At 40.4% G+C, this 26,136-nt stretch overlaps 1 protein-coding gene across 1 annotated transcript in view; it reads left to right on the plus strand.

Annotated features, from left to right (window-relative positions):
* The window catches only part of fkbp16 (FKBP prolyl isomerase 16), a 40,576-nt gene that overhangs the window by 13,177 nt on the left and 1,263 nt on the right, over nucleotides 1–26,136 (plus strand). Inside the window, exons 2-7 of the mRNA XM_029433145.1 lie at nucleotides 1,606–2,171; nucleotides 2,429–2,598; nucleotides 3,913–4,001; nucleotides 22,148–22,365; nucleotides 24,225–24,406; nucleotides 24,634–24,711. Coding sequence (XP_029289005.1) covers nucleotides 1,703–2,171; nucleotides 2,429–2,598; nucleotides 3,913–4,001; nucleotides 22,148–22,365; nucleotides 24,225–24,406; nucleotides 24,634–24,711 — 1,206 coding nt within the window. The 5' untranslated portion in view covers nucleotides 1,606–1,702. The remainder of the gene's footprint in view (nucleotides 1–1,605; nucleotides 2,172–2,428; nucleotides 2,599–3,912; nucleotides 4,002–22,147; nucleotides 22,366–24,224; nucleotides 24,407–24,633; nucleotides 24,712–26,136) is intronic.

Consider the following 26,136-nt stretch of genomic DNA (forward strand, 5'->3'; position numbering starts at 1 on the left):
AGATGTGTCAGCAGCTTCTTAATATTGTAGCTAACACTTATGTTTGCCATAACAACCTGTCATATTTTGGATTATCATATGTTTTAATTAACATATTAATCTGAAATGTTACTGGAGCATTTAAATAAAATAAATGGAGTAAAAAGTACGCTAAAATGTGTTTTTGTTTCTGAAATGTGGGGGAGTAGAAGTCAAAAGCAGTATAATAAAAGCACCCAAGTAAATGGAAATGAAATTTGAGGATTTGAATCCTCTTTTACTGATCACACACATTATTTATAAAGCACATTTAAAAACAGAGTTGTCCAAAGTGCTGTTCATTAAAATGACATAACACATAAACATGGTAACAGCAAAAGCGTAGTAGAGATAACATAAGAATACTATTATTAGTACTTGTGAGAGAACAAACACCAAACAAGTGAAACCTTTATACTCGCTGTGTGTGTGTCTTTTCTCTGTGTGCCAGAGAAATAAATGACAAATATGGAATTGGGATTCATTTAATCTCTGATGGGCAGCGTGCTTTGGCTGTGGATTAAATTGTAGCCTGACAGTCAGCAATGCAGGGTATATTCACAACATAGCTGGGAAGATGTTTTCCATCTAACTATTGTCAGCACTACTTGTTTTGTCATTTCCTTTGGTAAAACGTGAAGCGATTAATAACTCTTCAGTGGTGCCACTAATTTGCTGACAGATTCATTACTTCTATTTAAGCCTTAATAACAGTGTTAGGACATTTTATTCAATATTATCACAAATTTCGTTTTTCACCCTCTCTGAGCAAATGGATGTTTTAAGACAACATATGTGCCTTGCGGCCAAAAGCTTTTAGTTTATTGTATGACACAGTGCTTAATTATGAGATTAAAACTCATTAGAAATTTAAAGACTCAATTTTCCTAAAACTGTCACTTGAGCATGTCCCAAAATGTTTGAACAGCAGAGTCGTAATCTGCTGATCTCTTCCAGTCAAATAGAGAAGAGTTTAGTTTTTATCTGTATTGTAATTAAATGTAATATAGTTTCTCGATGAACCTGACAAAAGCAAACATCCTTTAATTACCTTTGTGGGTTAAAAACATAACAATGTTTTACTGCCTGCATGTTATTAGTGCACTTCTTAAAAAGTGAAAATAAAAATCTCCCAACGTAACTCAAAGCAAATTAAGTTAAAGCTTGTATCTCCTGAGATCTTATTGGTAGAATGCCTTCATGGAAACTGCGTTGTGGGGCACGACGGTGAAGTCATTAAGAAGCTTACAGACGTTCTGGCAGATTAGGTTTTTCTCTCCTAATCCCGCAGATTACCACTGCACAAGCCTGCTGGCTGGGAGTGCTTCGCTGCGCTGCACAGTTTCTTTACATTGATCATTTTTTTGTCGCTGCCACATCACTGGACTATGTAGACTAAGACGGACACAAGTAGGAGTGAGAAGAGGTCAAAGTACAACAAAACTGCAGAAACTACGCGGCTGCAGGCGGGACAAAGAACTGTAGATGAAGCCAGGATTAGGGGATGCTTTCTGAGTTGGATTAATAAAACACAAAATGGATTTTTCTAAACGTTAGGTCATGGAGATATTTTCTTTGTTTTAACAGATTCTAGGTGGCAGAAGTCGATTCACAACAGAATTACTTATCTGCACCGAAGTGGAACGTTGGCTCGGACAAGGAGGATCATCTCTTTTGGAGGCTAATGCAGGTGGTGTCCATTGCTCTCTGCAGTGAAATGGAGACAGAGCCATGTGTAGAGTACGAAGACCCTGCAGTGAAGCCTACAGAGCCTGTTGTAAGAGAGGCCATTTCTGAGCTTGCTGACGGGGACATTCACACCGAGCTGCCCTGTGGGCCTCCAGAGGAAGGCCAGACGATGCATGGGAAAGAGCAGGCTAAAAGAGAAAGCTGTGAAGGAGAGAGTAAAAGCTCCAAGATAATAGGAGCCTCTGATCCTGAGCAACATGGAGACACAGAATGCAAGGAGAGGAGGAAACTGAAAAAAACAAACAGCTGGAAAATGGTGCGATTTCAAGACCCATCAATGGAGGACGATGTGTTGGAGAGAGACAGCTCAGCAGAGAGTCTCTTTCCAGAATATGGGATGGTGGAGTGGAGTTCCTCCACCTTTGAGGAGCTGTTCGAGGCAGACGATTGGCAGGACATCACAGGTGAGGACATATCAGTGAACTGAATAGAGACAGACTTTAGACTTGATATCGCTAGGTGATCTTGTAAAAAAAAAAAAAATGGGTCATTTATCAGTGACTAGTGCTTCTCATTTACTTTACCTAAACCTTTCTATTTCATTTTGGATTGAAATCACAAAATAGCCCAAAATAGCGTGTTCGTGGCTGTTTCTGAGCATATGTTTACCAACAACTAGTAGATTAACCCCTGCATGACCTTTTCTTCTTTCCTCACGCAGAGGACCGGCTGTTGAGGAAAAAGGTGCTGGAGTCCGGGGCCCCACACTCCCTGAGCCCCGTCTGGGGCCAGGAGGTTACTGTGAAGATGCAATGTGTCCTGGAGGACTGCACTGTGGTGGAGAAGGACTGCAAGCTTGTTTTTGTTATAGGAGAGGGAGATGTAAACCAGGTAAAATGTTTTTAACCGTTCAGTTTTCATGGAGAGTGTAGTTTATCATGTTTACATCACACTTCAATGATGACCAATAAAGTGCTGCAGGAATAAGTCCTAAAAAACAGAAAAGAGTTAGTATGTTTGCACTTCTGGTTCCCTTGACTCGAAGTCAATGGGTTTTTGTAATGGGCTGTTGGTTAGAAACCTGAATTAAGGTCTGTTGTTGACACAAGCTTAAGATATTTTAACATCCTGCAGCACTATAGAGACTATGAAAATAGGTAAAGAAGGTTAGGGGTCTACAGACATGCTACCAGCTGTGTGAGGCTGTACTTAAATCCTAAATTTCACTGCGTGGTTTAACTTGACTCAACTCAATTTGGTCTTTTTCTCAAATTGCACACTGAAAATGCAGTGAAATCATCTTCAACGTGACACTTGCCGAATCCTTTCATCGGCTACCAAACACAGGAATGTCTGCACTTTGTCAATTGTACCAAGTAGTGTACTGTGTAGTTTTGCAAGCTGCCATCTTTTAAAAGCTATGTCAAGTGAAAAGAAAATTGACCCCGCTATTTACAGGAGGTTGACATTTGTGCAGGATGTCCTGTGTCGCGCTAGTGATGATTCTCTCTGACCAACCAGTGGTCTGAAGTATTTAAACTCCACATACTGTCGGCACAACTCGCTTGGATCCTCAACTAAAATGTTACCATCCACAGCTTTTGTTATGGAAAACCAAAAAAAGCAAGTCAAGTAGAGCTGTTCCGTGACATAAAAATGGAAATGCGGCATTAGGTACAATAACGTTTTGAGCTAAATGCTAACATCACATTGACAACGCTAACAGCTATATCTGCTAAGCAGCTAACATGTTTACCATATTTGCAATCTTCGTTTAGCGCGTTAGCATGCTAACATTTGCTAATCAGCACAAAACAAAAAGTGCAGTTGAGGCTGATGGGAATGTCGTTAATCTTATGGGTCATAAACCAAATGCTTCCAATGCAATGACAGTTCATTTAAAATAAATCAAATGTCAAAGAATGACCAAAATTAATATGATTAATCCTGTGGGAACCATGAATATATCTACCAGAGTTTATGACAATCCGTCCACAAATTGTTGAGATATTTCAGTCTGAACCAACTGACAGACATTGCAGTCCCTAAAGCTGAAATGGTTAAAAAGCTGATCCAGATGCTTGAAACTTGGAATTAGTCAACAAATATTTTAGTCAATTTACAACATTGAAATGCAAAATACAAAGTTATGCTTAAAAATGTAATTAGTTCTCTAAATAACACCATGTGTTTTGACACCTGTAGGCCCTAGAGGAGTGTGTCATGTCCATGCAGAACGGCGAGATCACATTACTGCTTGCAGATTCACAGTATGCCTATGGACTTCTGGGAAGGTAAGGAAATTCCAGTTATTGTTGTTAATGGTAAACTATTGAATTAAGGAGCATGTTGACTCAGAAACAAGTTGACCAGTTATTTTTTTTCTTTCTAAGTATCATCTCAAAGCCCTGCCCTCTTGTACCTGTTGCTGTGGGGGCAGCCTGGTTATCCAGGGGTAGCAGGGTTAATGAACCATAAACAGGAGCAGATGGCTTCCTCCTAACACCATTCAGAGGCAGCCTATCAATGGTGTGCTTGTAACCTCACAACCTATGGGAGGATACCACTTATATTACGGCTGATGGCTCAGATTTACGACCTTTACACCATTACAGAGCCAGAATAAACACAAAGGAGATTGGTGTGTCGCTGATGAAAACCCATTGTTTATAGTTTAATGTTTACTTTAGATAACCGGAACATGTGAGAATGAGAAATTTATGTACCACAGAGATTTAAATTTTAATATTTTTGAGCTGTAATTATAGGGAAAACGCCAATCAAATCAAATGGGTTTATTTTGATTTAATTTGTTCACTGGTTGATCATGCTGTAGCAAATTACTTTTTGTAGTTCTTGCGGTTGTAAGGCTTTTTAGGCTGACAGTAGGATCACTGTATATTAAGCTCTTTCATAAACAGCTCAATGGGGATTGTAATTTTATTCTGAAAACAATTATTTCACTCTATTCCAGTGTTTATGTAAGCCCACACCCATTAGAGTAAATTAAACATTATTAGATAGTTTCAACTCAGAGCCATGTGTGCTCTGCGAGTGGACAGCACACAATATTGTCAATATAAAAAGCCAGCAAAAACCCTAAAATAAAGAAATGTGCTGTGCAGTTATATCAAAAAGTCCATTCAGCTACATGTAGGACGTGCTCCACCATTAACAGAGTGGCTGTACAGAGGAGTAATGCATAAAAACAAACATGCACATACAATTATCATGTGGCAATAAAAGGCTTAAAAAGCTAAATTCATAATTAAAATCCATTTTTACAGGCCTGAAAGTAAAACACAGTCCATCTGAACATTATTGACAACATGATGTTCTAATGTGCTGAACATTTTGTTGTGAAAGCATGTTTTTCTGCAGCGTGTGTAGTATACTGTTTCAGCTTCCTCTGTGTGCTGTGCGTGAGGTCCTGTTTGTATTATTAAGCTCTTTAAAGGGGACGATGGGACATGGGGTGAGCGAGGTGAGAGTGAGGAGTCTCTGAGGTGTTTGTCTAGAGTCTCGCCCTCTGTCGTGTGTGGAGAAGGAGGCAGAGAAAAAAAGGAGGCAACGGGAGGTTAGTTAATGATTGTTTTGATGCAGCTGATTAGGGTTGTGTGCTGTGGAGTCAAATTTAGCCTTCCATAAGGTACACAATCAGAGCTTCATGCCAGCTCCTCAAACATGATTCAGTTACTGAGGTTGCTGGTTGCTCTGAATGTGATTTTCTCCTGTCACTGAAGTTAAATGCATTTGTTAATGATTTGGTATGACAAGTGGGAAAATCAAGAACATACCTAATAAAACACCACGTTACAAACTCAACTAACCTCCAAGGTAAAAACAGCTCATCCAATAATGGAAATCGTTTGGGAAATACACGTATCTTCTTGCAGAGAGTTAGATATGAAAATTAATACTACGCCTGTTTGTCTGTACAGTAAATATGAATCTACCACCAGCAGCCAGCTAGCTTAGCTTAGCATAAAGACTGGAAATAGGGAGAAACACCTACAAGCACATCTACTAATTAACATGTTGCATCTTGTGTGTAAACGTCAATTCGCTGTTTGTTAAGTGTCTGATTATTTCTTGGCTCTGAACAGTTGTCAGATAGGCAGCGGAGACTCCAGGAAGTCACTGGTCACGGGAAAATAAATACTCTGGCACATAATTCCCTGTAGAACAGTGCTTACAGTTTGTTTTTTATGCAGATTTAACTGAGAATTTGTAACCATTGGACAGAGCCAGGCTAGCTGTTTCCGTGTTCCGAGTTCTTTGTGCTAAGCTAGCTAACCGTCGTCTAGCTGTAGCGTCATATACCATATCGACACGAGACTCATATTGACCTTTTCATCTAACTCATGGAAAGATGCGTTTTTCACAAAATGTCTAACTTTGCACTTATCATTCATGGCATATTGCCAGACCTTCCTGTTGAAGTACATTACAAAAGTTTTTAATCAAAAAATATTTGGGCAAATAAGCTGACACAAATAAGAATCACAAGCAGTGAGAGACATCATGTTTTAGAGTAGATTTGACAGCCACAGTGTGTCTGTGCTGTAATATGACAGAGAGACAAGGAGGGAAAATCTCATTAGCCTCTTTCTGTTTTCTGGCAGATGCATTGATTGAACTCTGTCAGTCGCCTGTTGCAAACAGTGCTGCGAAGAGCACTTCACAGTTATTTATCAGAACAGTGTGCAAAGCTGGTCAGACAGTATGATTCAACACAGTGGAGTGGTCTGTAGAACAGTGTGTGGGTGATGGCATAGCTGCAGCGTCTGATGTGATCAGAGCTGCAACTCCTTGAAAAGGTGAATGCGAGGATAATGAAGCCCCTGGAAAAGTCTGGAACATTTACCCAATTGATTTGAATAGTCAAGCTTGTGACGAAAGATAGAACGCCTTTTTGGATGAACCGCAGCATACGTCAAAGCTATTCTCTACTGAGACATACTACTTAGCTACTTACAGACTGCCTCCCTTCAGTCAGCAGGTCATTATCAGAGAGCCGTGGAAGCTAACATCTGTTGATCTCTGGACAGGCACAACTTTAGAACTCATAAACCCTCCAGGGGGTCTGCCTCACCAGCTCTGCACAACCACAAAGTCAACAACATTAAGAGTCAATGGAAGCTGCTTTATTTTTCTGAGTAAAACGAAACTTGACAAACAAGAAACATAGTTAAATGAGCCTCTTTATAAACAGTGCATGCATTTGTTTCAAACCATATGCGAAACACCACACGCTGTGAGGTTACATTGGCCAGCTGTTAACAAACATAAACAGAAGCTTAAATCCCGCCACTGGCAGCAGAGGTGTTGGTGTACTTTTACTCTTGGCACGAATGAGACCTACGTCAGTGGCACATGTTGAAGGGGAGTAAATAAGACCACTGGGAATTGTCATAGAAAAGTTATTAGTTTAATCCCAGTCCAGATGGACAATGTCAGCCAGTTAATCCTTCTACTGTTGCATTAACACGTCACGAGGGCGCTGTGTGATAATTGTGATTAGTACTAAACTCCAGTTTTTTCATATAGATATTTATAACAAAAGTGTTTTAAACTATTTTCTTTAAAATTATATACGTACAGAAGTTCACTCTTATCTTAGACACAAAGATAATCATCAACAGCATGAAATGTGTTATTGTTTATTTGTTCAAGAAGTAAAAACAAGGTTACATTCAGCATAAATCAACCACAAATTATTTATTGGTAACCGGCACACATATAGTGAAAAGGTGAGTAAAAAACTGAATCTGTCACCATTGTACACAAGGGAATAAAATATGTGAATTAGGAAAATTGCCCCACAGTCTCCAGTACAGTGTCTGGAAAAATAAAAAGGTTCAACACTTTTTAGATTGGACTGTCAGATAATTGAAATACCTCATTTGTTTGTTTTTTAATTTTGGCCTTTATTAGATAGTAGATAGTGAAGAAATAGTCAGGAAACATGGGGGAAGAGAAGGGTTTGACATGCAACATGGGCTCCCCAGCTGAAATCAAACAGGGGCTAAGCTTTCATGTGCTAGCTAGCCGGTAAGCACCCTTAACCATTAGGTTACAAGGTGCTCAAACAAAGCAGATCTTCAAGCAACTATTTTCAAGGAGGTGAGGGTCTTTTTTTTCCTAACATTCAGTCTGCTGTTGAGCACCAGTGTTCTGCACTAACTGGACAATACCAGTCTTGAATATTTAAAGAATAAAATATTTTGTTGTGGTTAAGTTTTGGGGATGTTAGTGCATGAACAACTTTATTCCATGTCAGATGTGCCAAATATGCCTCAATTTGTTTGTAATTCTTCGTTTGAAAATACTATATTCAACAGCTGAATGAGAACTTTGAGAACTCTGAAATATTACAGTATTGTAGCTGTGATATGTATCCTCAGATACAGCATCGTTAAACAGAGAAGTAAACAGAGAAGTAGTGAAAGCTGTGTCACTTCATGTCCTGAGTTTTAGTGGGACATATAATTTAGCGTCACCTGTGAAGTAAGGAAAACTGATTTTGTATCATAATTTTGTGACAGCATCTACAGAAAAACAAACTGTACAGGACCGAGAATTGAACCCTGTTGTATCCCACATGGAATAAAACAGATAACAAATTACTTACAGACTGAACCGATCAGATTACCTGCAGATACAGTGTACCACAACATGCAAGTATAGCACATAATCACAAATACCCTTTAATGAAACCATAGAGACAGTGTGGAGACACACCAAATGTCTATCATTGTCAGTGTCTGAGATGAGGATAACGAGTCCTAAGGTGGGAGGAGAGAAAGAGGAATGTCCCTCTTTGACCCTGGGCGGTGGTTCTGATGGCTGTTTGAGCCTTGATTACATCAGGCTTACTGATCTGGCGCTAGGCTGCAGTGACAGGCTGGAGCAAGTTAAGTGAAGCTTTAGTTCATGGGAAAGTACTGTAACACTTATCTCGATGATTGATGGTTATTGCGTAATATTTATCATTTGTTTGTAGGCTGTGCAGTTTAATGTGACCTTGTGGGTTTTTGTTTTGCTAAGGTACTGCCAGGGTGTCATAGTGTGCAAGTAAATAATGGACAGTGTCTGATGTTTAGAATAGTGTAGGTGTAAATACATCAAGGTGTGTGCTTGTTTTTATATTTGGTTTGGTTTATTGACAATAAAAATATATTAATTGTAAAGTCATTGTTGTTCACCAGTACACCTAACTTTATCAAGACTGAAATTTGGTGCTTTGAACAAAATACTTACGTCAACATGCTAATTTTCCCACATTGACGATGGTATCCTGATACCCTTAGCATGTATAATGTTAGCATACTAACATTTGCTGATGATGATGATGATGATGACGATGATGATGATGATGCTAGAGGAAAAGTCAGAGGATCACCAAAGTTATTATGATTCATCCTGAGGGGCCATATATCTGTGAACCAAATGTCATGGCAATGCATCATCCAATTGTATTAAGGACGTTTCACTCAAAGCCACAAATGTCAAATGGCTAGAGGAAAGGTTAGGGAATGACCAAAGTAATTAGGGTGTTGAGCTATAGGCTTATTAAGTGGCTACTTACGCTACGCTACAGGCTACGCTACAGGCTACGCTACAGGCTACGCTACAGGCTACGCTACAGGCTGGCTACGCTACAGGCTACGGCTAGAGGTGTACTGACCAACAGAGCCATGCCATGCCATAAAGCAGACAAGGTCAAAGGGGTTTGTACACTTGTCTGGCTAACCCAGAACCCATAACGCACATTGACCAGTGAAACGTTTTCTTGGAAAAGTGCACAGTGGCAATCTTTGGTGACACTCATGAAGAATTGGCAGGTGTGGAAGCCTCTCCCTGTTGCCTCTGAGGCACACCCATATCCAGTGAGGAATGCAGCTGAAAAAGGTAACAGTGACATTTCTCAGAGCAGAAAGGCATGCATGTTGAGAGATTTACAGACTAAGTGGCAAAGAGTCATTGGACAGAAGGTTGGGCGTTTATTTGTGAATACTGTGTGTGTGTGTTCTTTCTCTTCTTACAAACCATTCTCTCTTCTTATCCCCCAATGAAACACGATACAGCCAAGAACTGGCAGTCCTGCTTTTCATTACATAGAGCACTCGCCAGTAGACAGGTACAGTGACTCACTCGCCACAGAGTTGTACTGGTGTCTGTCACGTTTATGCACACAAGTCCTCCACCCCTGTCTCCAGATACGTAAGCATGTTGTCCACACATAAAATCTGTAAGGTGGAGATCCTCTCGGTGCTGGAGGTAGTGTGACTCACTCAGTAGAATCACCTGGGTCAAATTAATAATGTGACCTTTGAGAAATGCTCAAAACAAAATGGTGAATCTAAACCATTCTCCTCCACATTGGTGTAGCAAAATTTGTGTTTGGAGTTGCTGACACCGGTATGAAGAAGTGTATTTGTTTTCCAGCAAATACTGACTGCATGGTCATGTGACCTAAACATGTTTGACTGTAGCTTTTGGACTCTGTGTGTCTCTTTCCTGGCACACAGACACAGCAGGCTGACAAGAAACCACACCCAGACCTCACACTCCAGGAGCAGACCAGCAAGCACCGACAGCTGTAGCACGCTCCAGATAAGATCAGGCTTAGCTCTAAATCAGCATGCACTCTCCTGTTTGCCACAACCACTGCCACATTAGTTTGAAGCTTCATGTGTTGACATAAAGCTTAAAAGAATTGTATGAATGAATTCTGAACAGAATAGACTTTTTGTTTTACCTTTGAAAGCTAGATGGGCAGTTGTTTTGGCACCGCAGAAGTATTTTGCCACTCAGACTCTCAGTGTTTGAACTTTGCATGTACCTCATCTAATCTCCCTGGATGTTTACCTTTTTTCCCCTACTGCTAGCAGGCTTATCTCTCTCATCTACACAGCCTTGGTCGTAATATAGCACTGCCCTCAGTTATATGTACTTCTGCTTTCCGCGGTCAGGGGGTATTTATTGGTACAGTAAATCTCCTCAACTGAAATAAGCTTTTATTGTTTTTAGGTAAAGTGTATTTTTAGAGCAGCTAACACTTTGTGGAGTAGTTGGCTTTGTATTACAAGACACCACAACGGTTAGAGCTTTGAATGTGTTTTTTAGTTTTAGTTTAAACTTATCATTCATTTATTCATTTCCATATTTTTTGAATACCCTGCACTGCATTCCTTGTAAAATTAAAACCTCAAATATTCTCAATTTACCGCAGGAATATGTAAGTGTATTACACAGCTACATAAGGCAACAGATGAGAGCAAACAGGACATTAGTCAGAATAATACAAACCGCTACCCGTTGGGATTGACATACCAACAAAAACAAAACATGTTGTTGAACCACCATGGCAAATAACTTCAGCTATTACAGGTTCACAGTAGTAGACGCACAGTCTATGACGCAAGAGCAGACCAGATTTTAATTATTTTTTCATATTGCTGTACAAACTTTTTAAATATTGCAAATCCTGAATTTTTTACATCTATGTTAACTAGCTAGCCCTAGTTATCATCCGTTATAATGCTCAATTTCATATCAGAAAGGTTCAACGTGTACCTGCTGTTCTAACTTCACCTCTGGTATGTAACTTTAATGAGATGGTGTCAGAACACGCCGTCTGTACTGGGACAATGCTGTCATGCTTCACTGCTGGCAAGTCTCGTCCACTGTGCCTCTATCTGCGCTGTGTTGTATAACCGCGATGTTGCGACAGAATCTGTTTTCCAGAGCATGGGATGCAAAGAGGGACACACGGGAGGTCGCACTTCAGTTCTAGCAGCACCTTTCCTACCCATGAGAAGCACTCTTTTTAAATCATCCATGCCTAATGTGCACAAAACACTCAGTCAGAGAGCGAGAGAAAGAGAGAGAGAGAGAGAGAGAGAGAGAGAGAGAGAGAGAGAGAGAGAGAGAGAGAGAGAGAGTAGTAGAGCATGAATCGATGGCTTCACAAAACTGGTTTTAAAAGTAACATAATTATCGGCTGGTTGTGTCTGACTTGAATAAACAGTGTAATGTCTAAATTAGAATATAAAAGCGCTCCATGAAAACAAACAATTTGTAAATGGTCTAAAACCTCCTTACCTCTGATACCTTTCCAATGTTTTATGTACTGACACTCATGGTTCGCGTCACCGTGAGGTTGACATTTTTAGTGAAATGTCTCGACAGCTTGCTGGGTGGATAGCCACAACATTTTGGTACACACACATTTGGTGTGCTCATCAGGATGAATTGAACTTTGTGCCATCATCAGGTCCAATATTTTGGTTTATGACTAATGACAGCTGTACTTTGTGTAAAGTCCTAATTAGCAAATGTTAGCATGCAAACTAGTAACTATGATGGAGATCATTTTAAACATTATACACTGCTTAGCAACAGCAATTTAGTGAGTGTGTCATGTTAGCATGTTGACTTGTAGCTCGACGTACTGCCACTAGCATGGCTGTAGTGTTGCTCATTCTTTACACAACTACCTTCATCACTTTTCATGAACGATTGCAAACATTGGAACACAGTGTTCCGCCAATTTTAACAATTATTGTGTCTCGCCGCTCTGTAGTGACAACAGCTATAAACACTTTTACCTACAATGACACGTTGCATTGACCGGCCTCGACTCTCCTGTATTATGTACCCATGGCTTTGTATTCATAGCTGCTTTCAATCTCCCTCGTCATTGCTCAAAAACAGAAGCTGTTTCTGGGATTCTTTGACTTCCAGGACCACCCAGTCCCACTCGTTATTTGTGGCTCAGAGAAGTCACTTCTTATTATGATTTTTATCATTTTAGATACATAAACTACAAAATAATGCAACCTTCTGTAACATGAGCTCAGACAGACAGTCTGGACATCTCATGAACACACTATATATATTTTGCCAGTTGAATTGAAGCAGATGGGGTGATGGAGGGGCACAACAGTGACACAGACCCTCTGTGCACACTCATACAGTTTGTAACAGGTCTGTTTTGACAGGTAACATGCTAAATGTATCATGTACTGTGGCAGAAGTAGCAACAACAGTTAATCTAAGGGTATAAGCGTATGTGTCTGTACAGCAGTGCAGTGCTGCTGTAGAGGGATGTAAGGTGGCGGGTTCTGCCTGCGTACCTGGACAAAAGAGATCTGTAGCAGAGTGACAGTGGCACTGGTGTGCGTGTGCGTGTGTGTGTGTGTGTGTGTGTGTGTGTGTGTGTGTGTGTGTGTATGTGTGTGTGTGTGTGTTGTTGTTGTGGTACGTGTCTGTATGTGTTATGGGGATGAAGATGTACCATCAGTGAGGACGTGGAACGTGAGTCATCTCACTGAGACGTCAGCACTCCGTCATCAGTCGTCTGCAGCAATTTATCACAAACACACACACACACACACACACACACACACACACACACACACACACACAAACATGCACTCACGACAGACTTTCTTAATATTCCTCTCAAAGTTAATGACTGGCAGACTCCCACTGACGTCCTCACTGCAAAATCAAAATCAGATGTGCAGTGATTAAACTGAAGGGATTAACTAAATAGACGCCACTATAAATGAAAAAAGCTCAGTTGTTTGATAGCACTGATGGGATTACTGTGCTAATGTCTCATACTGTCATTCCAGATGGTGAAGGACAATACAAGTGAGCTCATGTGTAGCAAAACACTACATTATCTGTGCAAGAAAACTAATCAGTTTGTCATATATATTATAATATTATAATAAGAGCAAAAACTGCCTGAAATTTCCTTGTAAATAAGATGCTTGTGTTTGCTTTCTAAGCCCTCTGTGATGAGAGTGACATATGCAACTGCCCCTGGCTCTAGTCTGGTCAAGTAAAGCCCTTTCTTCTAAGAAATGTGGTTCTTCTACATGATTGATGCTCGATGTCTTATAGCTCTACACAGCCATCCAAGAGAGACTAAAGAATCGTGCTAATTGCCCTGCTACATTTGCTTTACGCAGCCAGCAGACACCGGCTGCTCCTCCGTGACAACCTGACTAACAAGTCAGGAGTTCAGTGTGCTGCTATTGATTCACAGGCTGCACAAAGGAGGTCGAGCTGTCTGCTGCTGAAAGGAAGCTGGATTTTTATTGGTTAGATAACAGACACACACTAACCGAGGCAGTCATATTTTTCACGTGGACAGCGATAAGACAGGAGGGCGACAGTGAATGATAATGACGATGTTTATGTTTGATGTACACACACTGCACAACTTAAAAAAAAGTCAACATGTGCATGTAATGTATGTGCTTGTAAACTATTCTTCAGATATGCCAGGTGTAGCTTTGCATTTACATCACATTGAATCATCGTTCAGGGGGAGCGTGATAACTGCCGTTCGTTTGTTGTGCGCTCAATTTGCAAAACAATATTCGAGACACTGACATTTTCTCGGTGGGAGTTATCTGGTTTTGGCACGTGCATGTGTGACAGCTCGGACTTAGAAGGGAAATTAGTTTCTGATCAATATCTCTTTATGACATTTATTCCGCTACCTGAATGTCATACATAAAGCAAATGAGCAGCTTGTGATCGCACACGTTAATGTTCAAAACTCTGTAACCACAGAGGGAGGCAAAGAGCAACCCTGTTGAATGATAATGAATGCCTCAACCCACATTTTATTCCCAAATCACACTTTTGAGGAAAAATAAATCTTTGATCTGAATGAAAATTAAATTGCTCGTCTTAACAGAAAAGCATAAAATACCCTTGCAACATTCAGGGATTCATATGTCCACTGAAGTATGCAGGCCTTTATGTGAAGTATAACCATAATGGAAGAGGAGGACTTTCATCTTTCAAAGAGCAGGATTTTTGGCTCCTCGCTCAGAATTTGTCGTAGCTTTGAAGTTCACAAGTGAAATCCAAAACTGGCAGAGATTTGGTTTATATAATCAGCAGACATAATGTCTGTGCAAAGAAAGAACTGAGCTGTCATTGCCGTTAACTACAGCTTCACATTTACTTAGCTGAGAATCCCCTGAAACTAAACCTCACTCCCAGGGGCTGCATGAGAAATTGCCACTTGACGGCACTGCGCACACCTCAGAGATGTCTGCTTGTTTGTATTGATTGATTATGGATCTAGAGTCAATCCTGTGATAAGATATATTCCACAGATAACAGCGGGGCTGATATTCTTGATAATGGTCTCAGGTGATGTATTTCTGTGTAAGACAGATTGCTCTCCCTGATGCAGACCAACAGCTTTGAACTTTCTTTTTGAGAATTATTCCTCTAGATGCTGCCACACATCAGAGCCCAAACCTGTGAGAAACTTTAACTGTGAGTCAGCGTAAATATGTTGTTTTGTTTAAAAGTTTTGAACTTGATTGGATTATCTATTTCAATTGATAAATTAGCCCTTTCGTTGCGATACTCAAAAACGAGCTTGACGTGATGGATAAACATCTTTGTCATTCATCACACTTTGTATTGGAACAGCAGAGAGATGAAGTTGACAAATGTTTGGTGAAGAGAATCGAACATTTAATAAGCTGGAGACCCAGATATTGTCTCAGGAGTTGGTGGAGACCAAACCTAAAATTGTTTGGCCAATCAAATACATGTAAGTACGAATTCCTGGTGGATTCTGTGCACCGTGAACAGAATATTTCTACTATTTGTCTCACAATCATCGTGATGAAAGATGAAATAGTTGCTGCTGTGATAACTTTCCAGAGTTATTGTCGCATAGTATCATTATATAAAGTGTTATTATAAACTGCTGTGTACTGTTTTGGTGTTTGATAAACCTTCAAATTCACAGATCTGTTTCTCCAACTTGACTTTCGGAATCGTATTGCTTCATCTCACTGGTACATGAAGCAAGGACCAACCACCAACGCAGCCCTGTGTGTTGTTTTAATGCAGGGCTGCTTCTGGTCGTAATACAATAGGACACTGTGTGTGCAACACGTAAGCCATAACAACTTGATGAGTTGCTGGTATAGCAAGGCTGTGCTTCTGTAAGTTTGTTTTTGATTATTTCTAGTGTTGAAAAGTCGCTTTAATCAGTTTTATCACGTTTTGATGCTTTAAGTTTCGATTATAAACTATTCCAACAAGTCTTCGGTAGACATCTGCTCAACTCATCTTCTTTTTTTAAAGAGTCAGCTGTCACCTTCTGAACTATGTCGATCACTCTTAGCAGTATTTGAGTACTGTTAGCCTAAATGTTTTTCGCTAAAGACACTGTAGCTTGAGAAGCTAAAAACAAAAATATTGAAAACAGCAGCTAGCTCAAAAGTGAAATTTGTGTACGGCTTGCTTACTCCTCCCTCATTACTTACTGCAACTATAACAAAGGGTATATGTTTAATATATCAAGACATTTAAAATAATGCTAAAATCAAGCCTGTTTTGATCAAATCATTCGTCAATGAAGTCAAATTATTATTTATTCACATACAAACTTTTATTTGAAAAGAAATGCCAAGAAACTTAGCAATGCGGCAACAATGAAGAACCTGCTACCTAGCAAACATGATGTTAACAATGTGGGTTTTACTTCTTTTTTTTTTAATCAGTGTTACCAATGTTTTAGGAGAAACGAAACGCACTCATTGATTTATCAGACCCCAAAGATACACACCTTTCTATAGAAACAGAAACACCAAATGTAACCTGAGTGTACCTTTAATGGTGTTTTCACATTCAAACAGTCAATACCCTTCTTACTGCAGATAACTACTGCACTTTTCCCACTTAAAACGAGTTTAATGATGTCGTGTAACCAAATAGTCACTCTGAAATGGCCTGGCAACTGCACATCCCTGCTATTAAACAGTCACTATATACCCTGCAGGTAGTCCAGTGCTGAGATTGGATTCATTTTAACAGGCTAAGGAAATCTGCTGTAGATTATATGGGGACTTTTGAGGAGCTCAGAAGCCAGGATGTAGGCAGTAGCTGCCCTTGATCCCTGCGAGCACAATTTCACTGGCTCATTGCTTGAGGAGGAAATAAAAACAAAAAGGAGAGGAAAGCACATGCCGAGGCAGCAGCTGAAAGGCCTTACACTGTTAGTTTCCAGATCTCCGGCTGTACCAGGGGGCTGTTATGCTGCAAATTAACTAGAATGGCAGCAAGCGAGGAAAAACAGCTGTGACGTCTCACCAATGCCAGGATTAAAGCTAAGCTCCTTTGCGACTGTATTAGGGCCGTGTGTCCATCCAAGAGTCAAAACAGACACAACACTAAACGTCAGCAGCAGACCTGTTTTCACTGCAGTGAAAAAAATAAACAACCTCATAAATCCTCTTGGATTTGCTATTATCATACAGGCTGCGCACCACATTTATCTCGGTATATTAATGCCCTATCTGAGGTTGTAACCATAGAAACCAGTTTGAGGTACATCGCTGGCCTTTCCATCATTTGAAATGGAAAGCATGACGTCAAAGTGACCACTGTTGTCTCTCTGTGGGAGTTTTTCCTTTCATTCAGAACGGCGAGGGGCATGCTTGTCAGATAACAGGGTGAGTCAGTGGCACTATCGTACACGTTAATGAGGAAGTTTGCTAAGCCACAACACATGTATCAAATCAATCTATAATGAATGCAAATCTTCCCATGACACAGGAGGGGAAAGCTTTGTCGTGCTCATCACCTCGTTCATACGAACACAGGAGGAGTGGAAGCATTCCTCTTGTAATGGGATCTGTTTACAGTCTCAATACGAGAAACAGAACCGCGTCACACAAACGTCAGACAATAAAAACGCTGCTGGTTGAGAAACAGAGATTGTCTTCTTAATTATAGATTAGACATCAACATTTCCAACAAAAAGATTGACAAATGTGAATGACATCGACAAGTTGAGATATTATAACTCCTAAATTAATATTTTGAATTGAGGGAAATACAAGTGTTTGCTTTCTTCTTTATGCTAATAACTCTTCTGATACACTTATATATTCATTTCAATTATTGTTTTGTCTTAATTGTTTAAAAATGTATTATTTTAAAAAGACACTTGTGTATGTTAGGCATTGTTTCCGTGGCGACCTGCGGTGAACATTACCATGAATGTGGGCAGATCAAGTCTGTATACATGAGTTCAGTCCCAGTGCTGTCTGAGCTGCTGCCTCAGCAAACGTCTCATGTCTTTAAGTCAGCTCAGTCCCTCTTCGGTCCTCAGGCTCCGTCTTCCTGCTGAAGGCTCAGGGCCTCGAAAAACCTCTTTGTGTCTCTTCTCGCTGACGTTTCTTCTGGTTTGGGTCAGGAAGCAACTATCAGTGTCATTTCTCTGCAAGATGGTTTGAAACTGAAGAAGGAACCCCCTAGTGCTTTCATTTGCAACTAACCCTACAACAACAACAACTCTGAACATAACACTGTGATGTAAAGAACATTTGATCATTCTTAATGCAATATTATTGCAGGGGGATTTGGGTTTTTTAAACATTTTCTAACCACTGAATATATTTTTAGATCTCGGAATGGCAATGAAGGTCGTTGTGTACAGACATTTGTGGTCATTAGAGGATGAATCCTAATTACTTTGGCAATTTACTTTTCACGTGGAGCGCCACCAACAGGTTGACATTTTTGGTTCAAACTGAAATACCTCAACAGCTATTGGTTGGTAAACACATTTCTATCACCCTCAGGATGAATTGTAAGAATTACTGTGAAGTGAGCGTTAAATGCAACTGATCCATCACAAGACATCTCGTCTTGTTATCAATGTAGTTACTCGAGAACGATTTAAACAATCGCCTAGCTTATTGTATATGTTGCTGTGTTTTTTAAGACACATTATACTCTGACATTTTTTTGTAACATACAATATATATATATGACATTTCTTGGACATTTGTTATGACATACCAGGACTCTTTGATGCCCAATCTCAGAATGAATGTTTCATTTTTTTCATGATGATATTTCAAAGTGTATAAATCTAATTTAAAATGCATTTTTTATGCTTTCATATCTCATTAATAACAACACTTTCACTTACGTTAGGTTGGAGACATAAATTACCTGTTGGGCCACAGACAGTTTGAATTTACTCAAAACTAGCAGCAGAGGTGGTGAGATATAGCTGTTGGCATTTGATCTATTAAAAGATGCTAGCAAAGGAACACGGTACATAACATGAGCACAGCAGAAACAGCAGACAGGTCGGAGTTAACCCACAGTTATTCATTATTTCTTTAATAGTAACAGTTGAAAATTACGACAAATAAACAAGTTTGCTGAATTTTACATATCTCTGCAATTCAAATCAACGGCCAGTTGTCTACCCAAAAGTGATTGATGTTGTTAGCGCAACGTGATTCGGTCTATATTGTGCATGCTGCCTCACTGGATTTGATTTACACTTGTTTCATTGGTGCTTTTCCTGCTATGAGAAGTGAAAAAAGTCTTCTGCAGAAATGTCTTCAAGGGGATGTTTTTCTTTCCGTCATATTCTGCCAGTGTGGCATGAATTCAGCAAAGCCACAGACCCATTAGCAGGACTGTAGACTCTTATCTCATTAGCCAGTGCTGAAGCTTTAACAGGAATCTAAGTCTGGTAGATTGGTATCTTCAAGCTCACAGAGGAAGTTGAAAACAATAATTAAAACTCAAAAAAATATATTTAAACAAATCTCAATATGCCAACCTTATGTTCATGTTTGTTTGATGAGTAAATTAGTTTCTTAAGAGCAGCAAAGAGAGGCTGACAGCAGCAGGGAGGGAGGCCGGCTCTGCAGCTCAGTGTAAGGACGTGGACCTGAGTAAAAACTGCAGTTTCAGATTTCACTTTTATCTTGCAGAGGTATCTTACACCGCTGACCAGCCTCTGCTTCCTGTTTGCACTAATAAGGCCCCGGGGGCTCATTGGTTGAGCTCAGTGCAGCAGCACGCTGGTGTGGCGCTAATCACCAGTGACCCACATGACACCGTAAACCTTATAGATCTGTCAGCGCACTACTTTCTCAGATTACACTCAACAGCTCGCCAGTCATGCCCATTTTGTTAAACGCTTGTGATGGACGCTCAACTCTCAGAGATTCACATTATTCCTCAGTGTGTTGGACACAGATCCTTACTCTGTGTCCTGTAGTGTTTTTCTGCGTACTGCTTGTTCATTAGCTGCTACAAAGGTCACCTGTTGAATCCTGCATGTGAAGAATTGCTATTTGTCAGGCAGTGATCAGTACGTGTGTGTGTGGCCTGTGTTTCCTTTGTAGGATAACACATCATTTGGGATTCATAGCGTTTTGATGTAGCACATTTATTTTTGTACATTTAGCACTGAAGCAGCTGCGACTGCATCGATTAATAAGGAATGACTCATCACTTCTCATCTAATGTGTCCTGCTCTGTGTGAGTCATGAGCAGCAAAGTGGGTGTGATTCCTCTGTATGAGAAAAATGATGAATGAGTAAGGGCTTTTGGTGCTGAGCTATTTACAAACCAAGCACTGTCACAATTTCAGACACAGCTTCAGCTGCAGGTTTCTCATTCCACTGCATCTGCTCTGATAAAGAAATCAAGCTCGGGATAAACTTGTTTCAAAGTAAGACTTAGCTCGCACAGACATAAATGTGCGTAATTCAGTAACTTAAAAACAAAAGTGGGTTCAGAGGTGAATTCACAGAAGTCCAATCTGTTGCCAGACACTAGTTTGTTATTGTTGTACGCCACACACTGTTACATAGTACACAGCCTTCAGAATATTGTGTAATAGTATCAGATAAGAGTAGGGAAAAGCATGCAAGCACAACAAATAGCCACAGTATGTCCATGTGCTGAACTCCACTCTGCAGTGGATCATTTTGTGATGGTATCACATTCTTAGTACGCCTGCAAAACGCATGACATTAGCAGGGAAGGTGTATGAGGATACAGTACGAGGCCCGTTTTAGAAAGACTAACATAACCTGCAGCAACCCAAGACTTGTGCAGTTTGCTCTTCATAAATGAATCGACTGTCTTCTTCTCTGCTGCTCTTGAACACCTTCGTCTCTGATCCTGAGTAAACAAGCGGTGGTATGCAAAACAAGTCGGCAGGACTAAATGCTGCTGTCAAAAATAGTTCAGACCGGCTTCTAAAAGACCTGCATGTACTTATTGACATCACGACCCTAAGCGATAACGTCTCTGAACCCTACTTCCTCCAGTCCTGAGCGCTGGGATCCGGCTCAGGTTTCTAAGGCCTCGGCTCAGCTGCTGGTTTCACACTCCTGTGACAGTGGACGAGGTCTCCAGGGAGGAGAGGTGAAAGGGTAATCTGATCCCACCTGCTGACACAGCCTCCCAGTAACTGGGAATACAACTAATTCTGTTAGACAGACTCAAATTGTTTCATTGACACAACCAGTTTGAATATTTCACAACCTGACAACACAACTATCACTTTGCAGCAAATAATGCAGCAAAGATCCACTTTAAAGTTGAGGGATTTTGGACGGAAGGACTGTTAGGTTTTATTATAGTGAAAAAAACAACGAATCAAGTTTGTATGTTTAAACATGAAACATGCAGTATTTTTGTAAGAAAAAAAGATGTTGTATTTGTTATAATCGGTAATGTAGGCCACTTCAAAATCAGCTTTCAAAATTGTACTCAAGCTGTCATTGCAATCATTCCCTCTCCGTCTCGCTCTCTCTCACACACACACACAGACACACACACACACACACACACACACCTTTGGAACCAGAGCCGCCACAGAGTAACTGATAATGGACCATTGTATGCCATGTGGTCACAGGAGCCGGATGATTGAAAACCAAATTAACTTTCCTTCTGAGTGACTCTTGAGTAAGGTGAAGCCGCAGGAGGCTCACAGGTTCGTACCAGTTTCAAATCCTTGCCTGCTTTCAATGAGCCGGAGTCACTCAGACGTCTTTCAAAGGTGATTTTAATATGTGTCAGCTGTTGGATACAGTGAAATGTAATTGACACAAAGAGCAGCTGAAAGAACACAAACATATCAAAACTATGTATCTTCACTTTGCAGTGTTTGACAAAATGCCTTCCATGCAAGGCCAAGACACAGAACCTCAATTATTCAGTGCTGAGTTTAAACTTGCGATTCCATTGGAAAATATTCTGCTAAATTGAGTCATCACTTCAAGGAATTTGACTCCTCAAGGTTTTCTTATTGTCTAATAAAAACCAAAAGCATATGCATCTATATGGGCACCGTTAAACACGGTACTGTCTTTGAACATGTCCATCAAATATCATGCATACAAAGCTTTCAGTTTGTTGTTCAGGATGTTGACCTGCTTGTTTTCCCTAACCCTTGAAGCTAGTAATTATCACTCAGAAACAGATTGATTCCTTCATTGATTTAAGTCTTTAAGAGATCAGTGTGTTCTCTGAAGGATCTTGGCTCCTTAACTCTTTGCCCTATGATGCTATTGATTATGTGTTTGTTTTTGTCTCTGTTTACGTGTAGGGAGCCTGATATTTCAGCATGGGCTCCTTTACTGTACCAGCTCCAGCTGCTGGATGTCAGTGAGAAACCGGACCCGTTAACTCTGCCCATCGCAGACCGCATCCGCATCGGCAACCAGAAACGAGAGCGAGGAAACTTTCATTTCCAGAGGGAGGAATACAGCATGGCTGCCGTAGCCTATTGTATGGCTCTGGATGTGCTAACCACACGCAGCAGAGGTAAACCCAGCATGAAAGCCTGAATTTATTCATAGAAAACATTTCAATACCGTCGTCTGTACCAGAAATGTGTTGCAGTAGTTGATGCGAGCATTATCTTCATGGAGAAAAGGTGAAAATGGAAATAGAAAACAGACAGAAATGAATAAAACACAGCATTTGATAGAGACCTCAAATATTTCCATATCGATCTCAGCTCCCAATTACATAACAGTTTAGTGCTCTCCTCCAGTCTGCCATCACACTAATCACACTATCCCTTTGCAGTGCCACATCTAACTGAGCCGAGTGCCACGATAAATGTTTTTGCTTAATTGTTTTTGCATAATCAAAGCTAATCAACTTTCATATTATTTCCACCTCCTTAATCGGTCTAATCATTGACGAGGCAGAGTGGGCCCGAGAGGGAACTGTGACTGAACAATGAAGAGAAAGACCTGGACTGCTTCATAATGCATCAATGATGGTGGAGCAGTGAGTGAACTCACTGTGGCACTGAAGAGAGGAGGGCATCGAGCTCATGTAATTAGTGGATGAGAAGATGACCAGAAAAAATTAAATAATAATACTAATGAAGCAGAGACATCAACATCTTAGGCAAAAACTCGTTTTTGGGTAATTTTAGGCCCAGCAGATATATAATTTACCAATATGATTCATGACACCTGGAGATTATAAATCACTCTAATTGATGAACCAGTAATCAACTGAACATGCACTCACATAAACATTACACATGATCACACTCAATGTGCTGCAGACTTTTACAGGTGACTGTCTTAATGTAGTAATGATGTAAATACATTAATGTGAGTAGGGATTAAGTCTAAAAGCATTTTAATAACATCTGAATTGGTTTATTAAATCTAAAGTGGAGAGAGAGAGAAATTTGAACTCAATGTCCACTTACAATCTTCTTCACTAAGAAATGTTATAAATGCTAGATCACATCTTTGATATTGTGCTAAATGGCTAACTAAATGTTTTGGACATAGCTCTTAGCTAATCAAAAATGGAAGATAACAGATCTACAAGAGAGTTATAGACATGGATCTTAAAGCTTCACTAATCCATGTTTTGGATGGAGAGATCGATGCGTCACTCCTAGTGACGTACCCACAGATAATCATCACATAACACTGCATTCTCCCCTCAGCTCAACTTAGCTTTTTAAGAATATTTCTTCCAGATTTTCTGGCCTGCAGCTTTACTGTTTTGGTTCACTCTTACCATTCTCGTCAACAGCTGCTTTCAGCAACAACAACAACAAAGCCTCTTCACGCTACTTGCTCAGCACCAAACAGCAGACAGACACTGTTACTGACTATCTGGTGAACATAGTGAAGTATTTAGCTGCTCAATAGTCCGATATTTCCCACAGGAGTTAAAGAATCCAACCTGGAATCGCATCTTCAGTACAATAGACTAAATTCCACTGTAAATCTGAGATATAAAGTTTATTAAAAAAAGACTTGCATGTGGTCCCAGAGCTGCTGACATTTTCCACCCATCATAGTCCAGGGCCAAGTGCTCATTACTTGGGTCACTTTTGTATTGAGCTGGACACGTTTAGGTCTAATGATGAAACCATGCAGTTGTTACAGCAGGGACCGTGATACAATATCCAGCTGAATAAAGAAACCGAACATGAACTATCCTTATAATGACACCCGTTGGGAGTTTTCTCTATTGGAAGTCCAAATATTTTTTATCTTTAGACTTTTACAATAAGTCTTCTCCAGGATTAGATAACTAATCTCCGTGAAGGTGTTTTTGTGTCACCAATAAAAAGAGACTCATATGAAATGTCCCCAGCAGAGCAGATGTCAGAGAGGTTGTGTGTCTCGGTCTCTGTACAGATGGTGGCAACAGCGGCGTGGAGACGGAGGAGGAAGAGGTGTGGGACTACCGGGTGAAGTGTTTGAACAACCTGGCCACCGCTCAGCTCAAACTGGAGCAGTACGACGAGGCGCTGCACACCAGCCGGGACGTTCTGACCCTGGAGCCAAACAACGTCAAGTCTCTTTTCAGGACGGGAAAGGTAAGGGCCCATCATGTGGCGAGACAACATCTCTGCATCTCATTTGATCCTTATCGATCCATAAATTATTATTACAGGGAGAGTTCCTGGAAGGAATTGTTTAATGTGAGATTTAATTAATTCTGAGGAAGAAATAAATGCTACATTATTGCCATCTATTCTCTGCCTGTTAGATTAATGTGTCCGGCAGCATTGCTCAGACTTCACGTTTTTTGGTTGTCTTTCAGCTCCTGTCAGACACGGGTGAATACATAGAGGCGATGGAGGTGCTAAAAAGGGCCTTGAAACTGGAGCCGGCCACCAAGGTGAGAAACAACGGTTCTGTAAATGTCAGCATGTTAACATGTTAACCTGCTTTCAACATGAACATGCTGATGATGCAGATGCTGACACTTGTGAAGCAGAAGAAGAAACAATACTTTATTGATCCCCAATGGAAAGATACATTTTTAGAAGGTAGTTTACTAGGTCCATCATCTCATTTTAGCACGTTAGCATGCTAACATTTGCTTATTAGTACTAAAACACAAAAGCACAGCTGGGTCTGACGGGAATGTGGTAGATTAATGATCAAATACCTGCTAAATCAAAGTGGGACAAAATTAAAATTTGGATCTGATGGCGCCATATGAAATTTGAAAGCTCATCCTGAGGGTTACATGAATGTCTGAACCGTGGCAATTTGTCCAGTAGTTGTCCAGACTTTCAACCTCATGGTGACTCTGGAGCAGGGGTGCCCACACTTTTTTTGTGTTTGTGGGAGCGAGTGGAGGGAATGTGAACGCGCAAGAAAAAAACAAAAAACTTTCAGGGGGCACGGGGTTCCGTTGGAGGAATATATATATATATATGTGTATATATATATATATATTTGTTTTTAAACGGTGCGCGATCTACCCGCACTACACCCGACCTTTTGGGCACCCCTGCTCTAGAGGAAAAGTCAAGAGGATCACAGAAGTCAGAAGGATTCAGCCTCTTGGGAACATGAATGTCTGTACCAAAGTTAAGGGCAGTCCTGGTAACCGTATCCAGTGACAGTAACAAATAATACAAAAAAATAATAATCAGAAAAAACATCCACAATTCCTCAAATTTCACATTTGAATCTGGAACTTGAACCTTTTCAAACATCTGTTGCAAAAAAACTCAAAAGGACAGACATGAATATAATGAAAATGATTTACCACCTCATTCATTTCACAAATGTAAACAGAAATTAAAAAGAAAGTTGTTCCCACATTAGTCTGAGGAGATGCCGAGGAGCCCGGTGAACTACTTCTGTTGAAGGCCTGTTCCGTCCTGTTTGAGTAGTTCTTCTAATCATCTGCCAAATCCTCCACAGAGGCAGCTCACAGATGTGACCACACTGCTCAGAGTTGTCGGGCAAATTTTAAAAATAACACGTACATGAGCTAAATAAGTTTTAGTCTGAAGCCCTGTGCTCCAGACGTAGTAAAGTGAAGGTAAGGACGTGCCAGAGTCAGTCACGCTTGCAGCGACAGTATAGACTCCACACTATGACTAAGATAACTACTCTGGTGGACAGTTAATCACACCAAAAAGAATCTCAGTTTATGAACATTATTTTAGTTCACTGCTGCCGCCTGGTTTTGGTTAATGAAGCGTGAGGAGAGGGCATTTTCATCAGCTGTTTACCACACGGTTTGCCAATGTTACAGTGACCTGACCTACAGGGCACTCTGCCATCGTCACAAATATGTCTGGTC

The sequence above is a fragment of the Cottoperca gobio genome, chromosome 6 (genome assembly GCF_900634415.1).
Source record: "Cottoperca gobio chromosome 6, fCotGob3.1, whole genome shotgun sequence".
NCBI classification, from domain to species: Eukaryota; Metazoa; Chordata; class Actinopteri; order Perciformes; family Bovichtidae; genus Cottoperca; species Cottoperca gobio.